The sequence below is a fragment of the Andrographis paniculata genome, unplaced genomic scaffold (genome assembly GCF_009805555.1).
Source record: "Andrographis paniculata isolate CXL003 unplaced genomic scaffold, ASM980555v1 Contig9END, whole genome shotgun sequence".
Classification (NCBI taxonomy): Eukaryota; Viridiplantae; Streptophyta; class Magnoliopsida; order Lamiales; family Acanthaceae; genus Andrographis; species Andrographis paniculata.
This window is the reverse complement of record NW_026137639.1, coordinates 1,699,255-1,715,872: the sequence shown is the minus strand read 5'-3', so window position 1 is coordinate 1,715,872 and position 16,618 is coordinate 1,699,255. Positions and strand designations below refer to the sequence as shown.

The window sequence follows — 16,618 nt, the reverse complement described above, 5'->3', positions numbered from 1 at the left end:
CCATAAACAATAATGTTATTATATCGAAATTACAATGATAGGAATACAATGCATATGTCTCGTCCTTCCACCTGTTTTATAGATAAACATAATTATATTTCATTGTAATATATTATATAGAATTGTATAATATGATACTTTTTGTTATTACTAATATTTTGTTATAATTTTACTAATATTTTGTTATAATTTTAATAATTTTTTTGTAATATATTTTAATTTAAAAGAAATATATGAATATAAAAATTACTTTAATTATATATTTTAAGGTTTATTAGTTGGATAGAAGAACAAATTTATTCAATTTACCTAAATTTTATGATTTAAAATTGTATTTGATATATTTATAATATTTTATAAAAAAATAAAAAATTGAAAATTGAGCTTTTTTATTTTTTTTTTTCAATATTTATATTGGACTTTTTAATGTAATTGAATAATTTATAAAATTGTTTTTTAAAAAAAAATGGGTATAACTAACTTTGTTGGAATAAAAAATCATCTTTGGGCTATAATTTCAAACACAAATTTATACTATTTAATTTACACAATTTTCAATAAACCATTTCTTTCTTATTAAGAAGACATATACTTCCTCCGTCTATCGCTTTATTTTGTCTCTCTTTTTAAAAACAAAAATATTTTTTTGTTTCCTTATATTATAAAAATTTTATTCTCTACAAATAATATCTATATTAAATATATTTTTTAATTACTATATAATTTTTAAAAATTTTATTTTTTACAAATAATATCCATATTAAATATATTTTTTAATTACTATATAATTTTTAAATATTTAAATATATATTTTAATTTTTTTAATTATATATGTTAAATTTATTTTAAAATTAATTATAAAAATAATATAATAATATTATAATTAATTATTATTAACATCAGTTCAAATATCCTATCCCTAAAATCACGGGAATTAAATGGTTCAATTGCTGTGAGTGCAAGCGGGAGGGGGAGTATGAGAATCACAATCCCAAAATTCAAATACTAATACCAAAGAAACTATATTTAAAAGAGCACATATACAGCAACGGGAATATCTTCTAACCGTCGTCTACATTCGCTAAACCCACCCAAACTACGTCGTTTTGATCTCTATCCTACCCTAAACCGAAACTACGTCGTTTTGATCTCTACCCTACTCTACCGAAACCACGTCGTCTTGATCTTCTTCTACCCCTTCCCTACCCGCTGGACAGGTAGTTGGTAACAGCTTTGGTGCCCTCGGCAATGGCGTGCTTCCCCAACTCCCCCGGCAGCACCAGCTTCACCGCCCCCTGCACCTCCCGCGACGACATCGTCCGCCGCCCTGTCTGCTTCTGCAGCCTCGCCGCCTCCTCCGCCAACCTCTCAAACATATCTCCCATCAGATTGTTCACTATCGTCATCGCCTTCCTCGATATCGCCATATCCGGGTGCACCTGCTTCAGCACTCTATGCACGTACGTCTTGTACTCTCCGCCGCCCACGAACGCCGCCCCGACCATCCTCCGCCGCCGCCGCCGCCGATGCCTTCCTACCTCGCCGCTCGCAATTTTCCCCTTGCTCTGCTTCCTTGACTCTATTTCACGCCGCTTCTCCCCCGCCGCCGGTTTCGAAGGCCGCGCCTTCCTCACCGGAGTCGTCGCCGCCGGCTGAGTGTCACTGCTGTCGATTTGGACCGAAACCGACTTTCCGACCGGCGGTTCTCCGTCCGTCGGGGGAGGAGAAATCCGCACGCTGTGGTCCTGTTTGGTGGAGGAAGAAATCAATTTCACCCTCTCCGACTCGTCTCCGTCGGGGCTGACCACCAGTTGTACGGTCTCCTCCACCACCTTCTTGGCGGTGACCACCGCCTTCGCCGCCGACCGCCGCTTCGGCGCCATTTGTGCACTAATTTGATTATTTTAAAATAAAAATTTACTGAATATTCTTCCCTCTCTTTTTGTTTTCTGAGTGACCTGTGAACCCTAAAAAGGGACGGCAGACGAACCTAAAGCCTGCCACGTGCACAGCACGTGTCGACCGGTTATCATGTTACTGCTACGTGGTTAAAATGTGCCGGTGGCGAATTTACCGTTTTGGGCCTTTGTGCATATTTGAATTTTGGCTGTCAATGCTCAATTATTCCTGTGTCTCATCTAATATGGGCATTTTACTATACATATATAAATTTAGGGAAAATGAAATTAGTAAATAATTAAAAAATTTATTAATAAAAATAATTATAGTATAATAAAAATAATTGTAGAGTAAAATTAATCTAATTAAATAATTTAATTAAAATTAAAAAAATATATAAAATCTATAATTTATAATGAGATTAAAGTGTATGAGACTGACGAAAATAGACGGAGGGACTATTATCTTTAATATAATGCCGAAATTTATTTATAAAATTTAATGATTGGTTTTTGTATTATTGTCTTTGAAGTGTTGAGAAAGATCAATAATAGGGCAAAAAATAACAAAAGTTCATCGGACAAGGACACGATCTTAATTTTATTATTTTAAAATATATATATATATATATATATAAACAAAAAATTGAAATAAAATCGAATCCAAGGATAGAGCCATGGCCTTCGATATTCCCCACAAAGAATTGAATTAAATCGTTGGATAGTTTTGACAGGAATTTGGACAGGCAGGTTATCGGACAATACATACATACATTAATAATCAAATAGAGAATATGACGTGGAATTTTGATTTAATTTATTTTGTTCCCAAACCATGCATTTCTGTTCTTGTGCTACATACAAAGAATCCACCCAAATTAAATATTCAAATGTTTATTATTATTTATTTATTAACCTTAAAAAAAATTAAATAAATAAAATTGATGCCAGATATGGGATTAAATTTTACTTATAAACGGCATTTGGTATAAGAGATTTCGTAGAAGGTGATAAGATTGGATGGAATCAATTATTGCATGAACTATGGATAATTACGACCACGTCGGATTAGCCACCACATATACATTTTAATTTTGCTCAATAAATAAACAGTAATATACTAATATTATAGTGTAGTGTTACTGAATTAACTCAAATTTTTCTTACTTACCGAAATTAAAAAATATTGTATCTGTTAGAGTCTTGGGATTTTCAAGAACATAAGAAAAAAACAAATTGATTGATTTATACGATTTAAATTATTTATAATAGTATTGAAATTGATTCAGAAACTATTTTCAAAGGATATTAGACAAATTTTTAGTAATGTTTGCTTTGAAAATTAAGTGAAGTTTGTTTAAATATATTTTGGAAATATTTTCAAAAGTTTTGATAACTCCAATAAATTGTGTAAGAAAACAAATATTCATATATATATAATCAGACAACAAATTTAAAATGTCAATTTTATTTTATTTTTCTATAAAATATCTCTATTTACATACACATTTTAGGAGATTTTGACATCTAATAAAAAGTAAAATCAGTAGACTTGATGGATTAGATGGTTTTTATTATAAGACTTCACTATGGTTTCATACACTTAAAAAGTCAGTGGTTTAGTTATTTTTCTGTTGTATTTTTCTCAACTTTAATTTTCTTCTTCAATTTCCAAAAAAAACAAAAAAAAAAAAAAAGAGGGAATCCAAGAACACATACGTGTGCCTACAATAATTAATGCATCCTTGTCCTAATATACATTCATCAAATAATAATATTAAAATCCAAATTAAATAAGCAAAACAATTTCATCAAAATTTAGTCAAAAGCATTCATTAATTATTTAATTCTATAGAAATTACAACAACGAAGTATCACTAATTGATGATCATATATATTTGCTATAACTATAACCTAATTTGTATACAGAATTTGATAATGCCTAAGTGATTAACAAATGTTGGGGAAAAATTAAACAACAGCGATTGATACCTGAAATTAACGCAGCTGAAAATCTTCCTTCAATCAATTCGCCTCTTCTTCGCGGCGGTTATCGCCTCCGCCTCCGCCTCCGCCGGAACCCTAGATTCCGCAACGAACGATTGGAAGAACAATTCCAGCGCTTCGTCATCGAGCGGTGATGTCCCCAACCTCTTCGATTTCTTCCTGTGAAGAAAAAGCCTCTTTCGCTTCCTCGGCGCCGGCGGCGGACAGCTCCAAGCTACTTCCGGAATTCTGTGCTCCTCAGACGTCGGCGTTTCGTATCCTCCTTCAACGATGCGATTTTCCGGTTGAGGCTCCTCCTCCTCCGCCGCCTTGCTATCTCTTCCGTCTTCGGCTTCCGAGGCTGCGCGCTGATCGTTGGACATGATTTAACTGACTTTGGAGAGGTAATTTGGATTTTGATTGAAGGAAGGGTTTGTAGGGTTTGAAATCGGAATTTGTGGGGAAGGTGTTTGACAACTGTGGCTTTTGGGGGTTAGCTCTAAACTATTTCTATATATATGTATATATTAAATTTTTTTTTTTATATTTATAATAAATAGTTTTCTTTTTATTTATTTTTTCCTTATTATGATAAGACAGTTGTACACGGAATTTATTAATTCTATAATATTTTAAACATATTGTTGTAAATTGAATTACGTTATACTACTATTAAGTAACAATAAAAGCAATATATATATAGTAATGAAATTAAACATATTACAATCATATAATTTTTAAAACTTTATTATTATATATTATTAAAATCTGTATACAAAGATTTTGAAGTTTTATTTTAAAATTCTGATAATAATAATATAAAAAATGTTTAATGTAAAATTAATAAATATTTAATAAAATACTTTTAAAATATTATCATTGGCAAATAGTATTTAAAAAAAGAAAAAAAGAAAATGTTAAGAGAATATAATATATTACAATATATATATATATATATATATTATTGTATGTGTGCACGTGCACGTATATGGTTAATGAATGATGAATTGTTCAAAGAATAATTTACCTTTGCTATTTATGTTACAAAAATTATTTTAACACTTGGCTAAACTTATATATAACCCTAAATAATTTCATCTACATACAATTTTATTACTCTCAATTTAAAAATAATATTCAACTTGTCATTATTTATTTTATTTACTCCAGTATTTTATTATTAACCAATACTATAACTTTATTTTTACCTATTCAATTTTTATATTAAAATACTATTATTTTTTAACCCATATGTCTGAATATTGAGACATAATTAGCTCAAAACGGAGTGGGGTATTTTGTAAAAAGAAAAAAGATATATGAATTTGTTTGGTTGTATTTATTTTTTCACTATTTATTAATATTAATTTAATTTATTTTCCTTTAGAATAACGAATCTTACATCTATTTTTATTTAACATACAATATAAAATTTTTATTAAAATTATCACATTAAATAGTATATATTATCAATATCATTATAATTTATTTATTTTAGCATTATAAAATGTACTAAAATATCAAAACACAACCATATAAATTTAATATTAATTTTATATAAAATCATAGAAATTATTAATTAAAAGGTTAAACCAAATTTTTTAGAACATCTGTTTATAGTTATTACCTTAACTTTATCATTTTTTATATATCTCATATCTATATCTTATTTATTTCAATTTTTACATTACCTCATTTATCATCATTATAGTAATTATTATAAAATATTATTCGCAATACTTATATATTTTTATCATGTAATAACATATATATAAATAATTTATTTATTTATACATATTTCTATATATTTTTATTGTCTGATAATATTTTTATATAATATTATATTTTAACTTTTAAATATTAATCAATATAAATTTTAATAATTTAAAGCATATAATTTATTATGTTAAAATTAAATATTCTCCCCGTCTCGTATTTATATATCAATTTACTTTTTGCACAAAGTTTTAGAAATATTAGTATTATATTAGAATGCAGTAGAAGTAAAGATAAAAAGACTAAATTGCCCTTATTTGTATTATATGATATAAAGACAATGACATTTGTGTGATATATTGTAAATTAGAAGGATATTTGTAATGTTAGGTAGATAATACAGTTACTAAAAAAGGAAATGAATATTTTGTTATGGGACGGAAGAAAATAGAAAAATGAATAGATTGTTAAGAGACGAAAAAGTATAAAAATAAGAGAAAAAAAATAAATTTATAATATGATAGATAAAAAGTGATAATTTTATAATAAAATTTAAATATATTTATAGATAATTTCCGTTGAATTTAAAATTTAAATTTCTCAGATAATATTTAATTATTTTTTATTATTTTTCTTAAAGATAATCAGTTTTTTTAGAAAAATAATAAATTTATATAACTGTATTTGTTATTAAAGATAATGAATACTATTATAGTAAAAACTGAAAAAAATAATTATAAAGACAATGAAGAAGGTAATCATAAGTTTGTAAAGGAGGCTCTTTAAATACCTAGTTGATTCTTATTCTTAAAAATTCTTATGAATTGCAATAAATTAAATAATACTTCATCTGTCTCACATTATTTATTTGTTCATTAATTTTGTTTCTATCCATCTAATTTTATTTGTACTTTTCTTTTTTTTTTAAAAAAATATATATATATTTTAATCTTATTTTAAATTTTATAATCAATAATTTTTAAATTTTAATTTTAATGTAATTAATTAATTAACTTAATATTAATATATAATTATTTATATTATATAATAATTATTTTTACTAATATATTTTTTAATTATATTTTATCTAAATTATAATATCTACAATATAATAGATATAAAATGTGGGAGGAGGAAGTACTCCATTTCACTAACAAAAATTTCAATATATGGTCTGTTCTGTCTATTTTTTTTTTTTTTTATAATAATGATTGTTAAATAGTTTCTTGAAAATCAATAAATAATGTTATCCTAAACCAGCTCCAGTTTAAGTTTAGGGTCTTATTTTGTTTATTTGTTTTTCAACAAATACACTATAAAATATATATATATATATATATATATATATAATACAAGTGGGTTCAGTCTTGTCAACGATTAATTATTCACACTTAGATTTCTTGCTCACATTAAATTCTTAATTAGTCCAAATTTAATTTGGACACATTGGAATTTATATAAATAATAATCATTTCAATAATTCCATGATAACGTTGATAATTATAGTTTGTTTGCCGTATATATTTTATTCTTTCACAAAATAAAAAATTTAATATAAAATATTATTTTTTATATTACTAACACAAATTTTTTATTTACATAAAAAAAATTTAAATCAAAACACTAAACAAAAGAATCCTTACTTTTTAAGATATGTACATTTTTATTATCACCACCAGTGAATTTGAATAATTTTACAAATGTCTTTATATTAGTATTATAAGACATTAATGAAAGTATTTTTGTAATTTTTTCTTAATTTGTACTATATTTTGATATAATAATAATATTCAAATATCACCACGCAAAAAATAAATTGAACCCTTAGAGCCGGATGAAGGTAGTATAAACTTAATTATATGCAATTTTAATTTGGTTAAACATAAAGACTAAATTGCATAGTACTTATTTGTGTTTTGTTACATATGTATAAAATATATGGTATTTATTACGTAAAATCTGTATATATTATATTAAAGTGTGCACGAAACATCATCTTCATCCAAAGGCTAACATTGTTTGTAAATGTATATCTAATTATACAATTGTTATATAAATGAATAAGGTGAAATGTCTCAAATATTATTATTTGAATAAAATAAATAAATAAATATTTCACAATTTATAAAAATTAAGTTACTTTATTTTCATTTTATAATTTGTAAAATGAAAGATAACTATAAAATGAATGATTGATTTTTTTATTTATTTATTTTTATTCAAATAATACTCTATTTGTCTCAATTGAAAATATATATATATTTTTTATTATCATTTTTGTTTGTCATATTCAAAAGTATTTTTTTTTTCTTATTATAGTAAGGTAAAAATACATTGTTGGCATATTCAAAATTGCCAAACCCTTTTGTTTCTACTTTTGGCATATGAGCAAGTTGCAGGATGTTGTTGCAGGTTCTGTTTGACACCATTTCGGGAAACCTGCCAACTGCAGAGTTGACCGAGTTACAGCTTTTGGATGCATCTTGTGTGTTCTACACTCAATGGAATAGGACAAATGAATATGCATTGGACAGAGGACGTGCAGGAGAAGCTGCATGTATTGTCCTCTCATATTGGATGGCATTAAATGACCTTGAACACACTGCCCCAAAAGTTGTCACTGTCAACTTTTGTCTTTTGTGTAATGTGTATATATTTGACATGGATGTTTGTTTGTATTCGTGGGTGAGCAACCAGAACTTAGAGAAATATTCTCTCCACCTGTTAGAGTGTTGAGAGAGCTCATCCATGGAGGATTGAAGACGAGAAGAAGGATTCTTGGAGTCGAAGCCGAAGAAGATATTCATCCGGTAAACAACCTTATTCTTAGCTTGGTCGCTGGCCTGCTGGAGTTGTTGCGGTAGAGTAACAGCCAGTCCATGAGAGTTTGTAAAACTAAATGGAGCTTGGGTAGAAGATAGGTTGGGTAGTTCGGTTTGGTGTCTTATATGGTGTAAACCAAGTGTTTGGTTTAGTTAAGACTCCTGGATTGGAATCCCCCAGACGTAGGTTGGAAAACCGAACTGGGTAAACAAACTTGGTGTGTTGTTTTTCTTTTTGCACATATTCAGCCATCGATTCGTGCATGAACACACACCTCTGTTATAACCGCGAGACAACTACGTTGTAAAGCTGTGTTTACGTCAAACGTTTCACAGTTCCGCTGTGCAAGGTACTCGGAGGCGTTGGACCTCTTTCGCGCCCCTCTCCGCGACTTCCAACATCTGGTATCAGAGCAGCGTGCTCAATACCCCGAGTAGATCTGTCCGTGGTTCAAGATGAGTCGTGAAGTAATCTCGTCTATTCGTCCACCTGTGTTCGATGGGAACAACTACACCTACTGGAAAAACAGGATGGAGGCCTATCTGTTAACTCTTGGTGATGAAACTTGGGAAGCTGTAGAGCTTGGATGGACTCCTCCAACCAAAGTTGTGCCTGGAGAAACTCAGAACGACCCCCCAACTATCATTCTAAAGTCAAAAAATGAGTGGACACCTGAAGAAAAAATTGTTGCTGGTGGAAATGCCAAAGCCGTAAATGCCATATTTGCTTCTGTCGATGAAGTTCAGTTTCGTGTCATCTCAAACTGCAAGAAAGCAAAAGATGCATGGAGAGCCTTGGAAAATGCATTCGAAGGGACTGCTGAAGTTAAAGAAACAAAACTCCAAAGGGTAGAAAGTATGTTCGAAGCCCTGAAAATGACTAATGATGAAACGATGTCTGAGTTCTACACTCGATTCAAAGATGTGGTAAATCAAGCATATGCTCTTGGCTTAGTATATGATGAACAAAGGCTGATTCGAAAGATGCTGAGAAGTGTGAACAAAAAGTTCAAAATCAAAGTCTCTACTCTTGAGGATAAGAAGAAAACCAAGAACATGAATCTTGAAACATTGAATGGTATTTTCATGAATTGGGAGATGAATCATATTGAAGAAGAAAGTTCAAAAGGGATTGCTCTTACTGCCGAAGATCTGGAGCTTGTCGGATCTGATGAAGAAATGTCTCTGCTGTCCAAGAAGTTGTCTCGAATGATAAGTGAAAAACGTGCTCGAAAATACCACAATTCTGGAAACAGAGGTCACTATGGTGGTAAAACAACTGGAGAACAACGAAAGTATCCAGAACACAAAAGTTTTGGTTACAACAAAGAAAAGGGAGCTTATGATAAAAGCTACAAGAAGAAGTTCAACACTGCTTCTAGGCCAGAAAACTCAAGTGATCCGAAATGCTTTGCATGTGGCGGAGTTGGTCATGTGAAAGTGGAATGTGCTACATTCAAGAAGAAAGGTAAGCATGCATTTCAAGCTACCTGGAGTGATGAAGAAGGCGGTCAAGAATCTGAAGATGAAAGTGATAATGAAAGCGTTGTTGCTTTTGTTGCCAAAGAAGGAGAATCTAGCAAAGGAAAAGAAAGTGTTCCTGAAGAAGAATGTAACAGCAACGACACAATCGAGATGGATATCTATGAGCTAATGGAAGCTTATGAGGAAGTTGTAGCTGAACAGAAAATTTGTGTTAAGAGAAACAAGGATTTGATCAACACAGTTTATCGTTTGGAAGCTCGAGTTGAAAAAGCTGAGGAAGTGAATCAAGAAATGTTCGAAATCAATGAAGGACTTCAGAAGGACGTCAAGCAGTTGAAAATGAAATGTGATGATCTGAGAGAAGAAAATGATAGACTCAGAAAAGGAAAAGACAAACTCGATGAAGTTTTATCAATTGGAAAGCCATTTGGAGATCATCGTGGGATTGGTTATCAAGAATCCATGAAGGTGAATCCAACTACCTTTGTGAAAGGAGGTTTGCTTACTGATGTGAAGATTCCAGAGAAACCTGCAAAGGGGAAGAACACTGAAGGTCCCAAAGAAAACAGAAATGAGAGACAAAATCAAAATCGCAGAAGGAACAGACGTGTCAACGCGTCGTTACAACAGAAGAGTAACTGCAAATACTGTTTTCGATTTGGTCATGCTGAATCTCACTGTTTCAAGCTGGCTAGGGATTTGATGTCTGGAAAGAAGGTTAATTGGCCCTCAGATGAGCTGAAACAAAGGGTGAATTTCAGAATGGAATGGAGACCTAAGAAGAATCAATCTAAGATGATGTGCAATGTCATCCTATCTAGTCAAGAAGCAACAAATTCATCCCGATGGTATTTCGACAGTGGATGTTCACGTCATATGACGAATCAGAAGCATCTATTGAAGAACTATGTAGCTGACACTTGTGGAGAAGTGATATTTGGAGATGGAGCCAAAGGAAAAATTGTGGGCTATGGTTCTCTCGAAGCCAAAGGTATACCGAAGTTGACGAAGGTATATTTTGTTGAAGGCTTGAGTACTAATCTCATTAGTATCAGTCAGTTATGTGATGATGAGATGTTAGTGAAGTTCACTAAGGATGCTTGTGAGGTTTTCAACAACAAGAAAGAGTGCGTGATGACTGGAAAAAGGTCAAGGAACAACTGCTACTTACTTGACAAACCAGTGGATGTTGCATTGATCTCAAAAGATAATGAAGCCCTTCTATGGCATACAAGACTTGGCCATGTCAACCAACAGAGCTTGATGAAGTTGAGCAAGCAAGGAATTATCAGAGGACTTCCAAAGTTTTCGAAGTTACCTAACTTCGTTTGTGGTGATTGTGCTCGAGGAAAGCAGAAACGTGTCTCTCATCCGCAGTCGGAACATCAAAGCAGCAAAACTTGTCTTGATTTGCTGCACATGGATTTGATGGGTCCAGTGGATACACCCAGTCTTGGAGGTAAAAAATACATACTTGTTTGCATTGATGATTTCTCGAGATATACATGGGTTGATTTTATGAAAGAGAAAGGAGATACTTTTGATACCTTTGAAAAATTGTGCAAAAGACTGATGAATGAAAAGAGATCAAAGGTTAATCGAATTCGTACCGATCATGGTAAGGAGTTTGAGAATCAAAAGTTTGATGGTTTTTGTTCTGATCTTGGAGTACTGCATGAGTATTCAGCCCCGAAGACCCCACAACAAAATGGAGTAGTCGAAAGGAAGAATCGAACACTTCAAGAAATGGCTCGATCAATGATGCAAGCCAAAGGTGTTGCAAAGTACTTATGGGCTGAGGCGATCAACACTGCATGTTATGTGATCAACAGAGTATATTTGAGACCCCACACTGAGATCACACCGTACGAGCTATGGAAAGGAAGAAAGCCGAATGTGTCATACTTTCACACATTTGGATGTCGATGCTATATTTTGAAGGATAGGAGTCATCTTCAAAAATTTGATGCAAGATCAGATGAAGGAATATTCATTGGTTATTCTCATAACAGCAAAGCTTATCGCGTTTATAACAAGAGGATGAAGAAAGTTATGGAATCGATGAATATAACTTTCGATGATTCTCGTGTGGAAAGGAAATCAGTCAATCAACATGATGATGAAGACTTGATACCTCTTCCTACTATTCAGAATCAGAATGTCTTACCTGAGGTTCAGAATCCTCTACCCCAGATTCCAGAAACCACTCGTGATGAGAGTTCGATGTTGTTCGATTGGAGTGAAGCAGATGAATCTACTGAAGTTACCACTGCTGCAGAACAACCTGGAGAATGTCAATCTGAAGCTGAAGTAAGGAGATATGGTTCAAGAATTCCTAAGAACCACCCTATTGATGCTGTCATTGGAGATCCACAAGAAGGTCGTCGAACCAGAGGAAAACAAATTGATTTTAGAGAATTTGCTGGCATGAATTGCTTTGTGTCTAACATTGAGCCAAAGAACATTGAAGAAGCGCTGAAAGATGAATACTGGATCAGTGCCATGCAAGATGAGTTGAATCAGTTTGAAAGGAACAAAGTATGGACGTTGGTAGAACGACCAGATGACATCAATGTGATTGGAACAAAGTGGATATTCAAGAACAAATCTGATGAGAAAGGGAATATCACAAGGAACAAAGCTCGGCTAGTTGCACAGGGATACACTCAGATTGAAGGAGTTGATTATGATGAAACGTTTGCCCCCGTTGCAAGAATTGAAGCCGTAAGGTTATTACTCTCAATCTCATGCTCACTTGGATTTTCTCTATTTCAAATGGATGTCAAAACTGCATTTTTAAATGGCTGGATCAAAGAAGAAATATATGTGGAGCAGCCTAAAGGATTTGAAGATCCATTCTATCCAAATCATGTCTACCGATTGAGGAAAGCTTTGTATGGATTGAAGCAAGCACCCCGTGCTTGGTATGATCGATTGTCTACCTTTTTTATTGGAAAGGAATATACCAGAGGATCCACAGATAAGACGTTATTCATCAAACATAAAGGTACTGATGTTATGATTGCTCAAGTTTATGTCGATGATATTGTCTTTGGATCAACGGCAAAGAAGTTGAAGGATGAATTTGTAGAGTTCATGCATTCAGAATTCGAGATGAGTATGATTGGAGAGCTGACATATTTCCTTGGATTACAAATTAAGCAATGTCCTGATGGGATATTTCTGAACCAAACAAAGTATGCAAAGAATATGGTTGAGAAGTTTGGTATGAAGAGTTCTAAGACTGTTAGAACACCGTTGGGACAACAGGACAAGCTGTCTAAAGATGCTGAAGGAAAGGATGTCGATCAGAAGTTGTATAGGAGCATTATCGGAAGTCTGTTGTATCTTACAGCTAGCAGACCCGATATCACATTTTGTGTTGGTGTTTGTGCTCGATTCCAATCAGCCCCGAAAGAATCTCACTTGAAAGCCGCAAAGAGAATTTTGAGGTATATTAATGGAACATCCGAACTTGGATTATGGTATTCAAAGAGATCATCACTTGATCTAATTGGATTTACTGATTCCGATTGGGCCGGATGCTGTGATGACCGGAAGAGTACGACGGGAGGATGTTTCTACATTGGTGAAAATTTGATCAGTTGGAGTTCCAAGAAGCAAAGTTCGATTGCTTTGTCTACTGCTGAGGCGGAGTATGTAGCCGCTGGAAGTTGCTGTGCGCAATTGTTATGGATCAAGCAAATGTTGAAGGATTATGGAATTGAGAAGGAGTCGTTTGTACTGTGGTGTGACAACACTAGTGCAATCAGCATATCGAAGAATCCAGTTCAACATGGTCGAACGAAGCACATAGAAATCCGATATCATTTTATCCGAACGCTTGTGGAAGCTGAAGTGTGCAAATTGCAGCACATTGGAACTAATTTTCAAAAGGCAGACATCTTCACCAAAGCATTGGATTCAGAGAGGTTTGAGAAATTAAGAAGAGAATTAGGTATGTGTTCATACCTTAACTAGTGCGAATTATTGAAGGAATTAAGTCCAATATTCATGGGATTTTATCTGGATATATTTTGGAATATTGGGTAAATATAAGGAAAGGAGAAATACGTGGCAGAATATTATTGGAAGGGAAATTAATAGCCTTTTTAGGGTTGCAGAGTCTGCAGCCTTGGACAGTGTTCCGACGTCAAAACGTCGCTCTGACATCCCACGCGCCTGGATTGATGGGAATTAATGGAGGTTGCGTGTGAAGGTTTTTTAATTCCCCTGTATCTATATCTTCGGATCAGAGTGCACATACATCACTCATCATTTCTCTCCAAACCCCAATTTCAACTTGTGAAGGAGTTTTTCTCTCAAAATCTCCAACCATGGTGAAAACACGTTCCGGTGGAGTTGCCAAGGATGTTAAGCAGAAATCTATTTCAAAGAGGAAAGTTGGAACTACAAAGAAAGGGAAAAAGTTGTCTGAACGTTTTTCCCCTGTTCTTGAAACCGTTCATGAACATGTGATGGAAAAACCTGATCGTGAAGTTGAGATTCCAGCAACTGATGTAGCCCATGATGAGGGAACCGCTGTCTCAACTGCTGAAGATCATTCTCTTTCTGAAGGACTTGAAGGTCATGTAGCGAAACATGCTGTTGTGCATGAAATTGATCTAAATGAAGTCGCACCCATGGAAACTGCAAATGAAGATGAAGTCGCTATTGAAATGGCTGGGACACAAGAAGAAAATACTGAGGAGAACCCTGTTGATGTTCAAGAAGTTGAAACTGTTACTGGCGGTGATGCAGAGGATGCTACAATCACAAAAGAGGTTCCTGCTGTTGATGAACCTGGAAGTGAGGCTGTGCTTGAAGAGGTACCTGATGAAGACATTGAAGGAGTTGGAACAGAAGTACCCCAACCCGTGGATATGAATTTTGAAGCTACAGAGGTAGAACAAGTCATTCCTGAAAATGTGATTGAGGAAGAAGAAGCTCTTCCTATGGAACACCCCGATATCGATGAAGAAGAAGAAGATGAGTTGGACTCTCTTCGTCTGTCCTCTGCTTTGGACAGACTCCGAAAAAGAAAACATGGCAGTTCATCTCGCAATGCCCCTGCCCTTGTCCCTGCTAAAAAGACTTTCAAAAGGACTAAGGCAAAGAGTCGAAAATCTAAAGGAGTTTCTGATCCTCCTACTGTCCGTGAAGATAAAGCGTTGAATGAGGCATATTATTATGCTTCTGGGCGTCGTTATGCTCAGGATATTCTTGCTGGAATGACTGTGATTTCAGAAGCTCAGTTTATTCGGAGAGCGTATACCGACGTAGGATTTCGTGCGTTCCTTGAGGAAAAACATTTGTTGTTTTGGGCGACCGGATTGGAGCGTTACTGTCCTCGCCTTGTCAAGGAGTTTTATGCCAACTTGAGTGGGAAGGTACTCGATCCGAACTCTCTATGGTATCATAAGATATATATTCGTGGCAAAATTTTGGAACTTAGCCCTGCAGTGATCAATGGGTTGTTACAACTGCCGGCGAATGATGAAAATAAGCTGCCATCTGAGCTGATTGATGAATCAACAAAGGAGGTTGCCAGAACCATATCTGCTGGAAATGCTTCGTCATTTGGACGTTCTGGAGTGACGGGAACAATGCTGACAATGAAATATCAGTGTCTCTTTAGACTTTGTGGATGCAATATCTTACCTACCGCCAACAATACAAGTATCAGCACTGATATGGGTACTCTCATCTTCTCTATTGATAAACATTTTGAGCTAATTAATTTTGGCTATTTGATAATCAAGAAGATGATTGACTTTTGTTCGGATTCAAAAGTGGAATGGACACGATTGCCCTATCCCGGTTTAATTTGTTTGTTCTTGAGTTCTAAGGGAATTCATCCAGAACCGGATGAGGAGGTGTTTCCCATTCGATCATTTATTGCCCAGTCCAACCTCAAAAAGCTTCACAATGACTTTCTTCTCGGTGCCCCATTGGATGCCGATGCTCGCATAGAGAAGTGTAGGGCGCTACTGACTGAAGTCATGAGGGAACAATCTGCTCTGTCTGCTTCTCTCATTGCTCAGAATAGAAAAGTGGCACAGGCCATGAGACTGATGCCTCGCAAACCTGGAAGCGTCGATGATGAGGACGTTCATGCAGATGATGATGGAGATGGTAATGGTACGGAGGAAGCCGACCCTTGACCACCTCTTTTTGGCCTCTGCTGCAATGCAAGGGGGAGAATGCAGCAAGCCAGGGGGAGTGTGTGCTGTTGAGGAGGAATTTGGTATTACCATCTATTGTTTTCTGCCTGTTTTTTGTTGTTAACACATTTGGATGTTAAAGCCGCTTGTGGCTTGTTAGAATTGATGGTCTGTAATAACTCTTAACCGGATTGTGATTGTGACTGTGGATGTGTGAATGGTGTGTGTGTTTGCTGCTTATTATGCCTTGCTGCATATGCCAAAAAGGGGGAGATTGTTGGCATATTCAAAATTGCCAAACCCTTTTGTTTCTACTTTTGGCATATGAGCAAGTTGCAGGATGTTGTTGCAGGTTCTGTTTGACACCATTTCGGGAAACCTGCCAACTGCAGAGTTGACCGAGTTACAGCTTTTGGATGCATCTTGTGTGTTCTACACTCAATGGAATAGGACAAATGAATATGCATTGGACAGAGGACGTGCAGGAGAAGCTGCATGTATTGTCCTCTCATATTGGATGGCATTAAATGACCTTGAACACACTGCC

At 34.0% G+C, this 16,618-nt stretch overlaps 2 protein-coding genes across 2 annotated transcripts; one reads left to right on the top strand and one right to left on the bottom strand.

Annotated features, from left to right (window-relative positions):
* Positions 1-972: 972 nt before the first annotated feature.
* Positions 973-4,006, bottom strand: LOC127244470 (uncharacterized). The gene is made up of 2 exons (XM_051265026.1): positions 3,891-4,006; positions 973-2,155 (listed from the first exon to the last, which is right to left on the bottom strand). Exon 2 carries the CDS (start codon positions 1,881-1,883, stop codon positions 1,203-1,205), a length of 681 nt encoding a protein of 226 aa, XP_051120983.1. The 5' UTR covers positions 1,884-2,155; positions 3,891-4,006; the 3' UTR covers positions 973-1,202.
* A 10,238-nt stretch (positions 4,007-14,244) lies between these two features.
* Positions 14,245-16,071, top strand: LOC127244422 (uncharacterized). The gene has a single exon (XM_051264955.1). It carries the CDS (start codon positions 14,245-14,247, stop codon positions 16,069-16,071), a length of 1,827 nt encoding a protein of 608 aa, XP_051120912.1.
* Positions 16,072-16,618: the final 547 nt, after the last annotated feature.

What these genes read in the sequence shown, in the direction of transcription:
- LOC127244470 (XM_051265026.1), bottom strand. Translation starts at nt 1,883, where the DNA reads ATGGCGCCGAAGCGGCGGTCGGCGGCGAAGGCGGTGGTCACCGCCAAG.
- LOC127244422 (XM_051264955.1), top strand. Translation starts at nt 14,245, where the DNA reads ATGGTGAAAACACGTTCCGGTGGAGTTGCCAAGGATGTTAAGCAGAAA.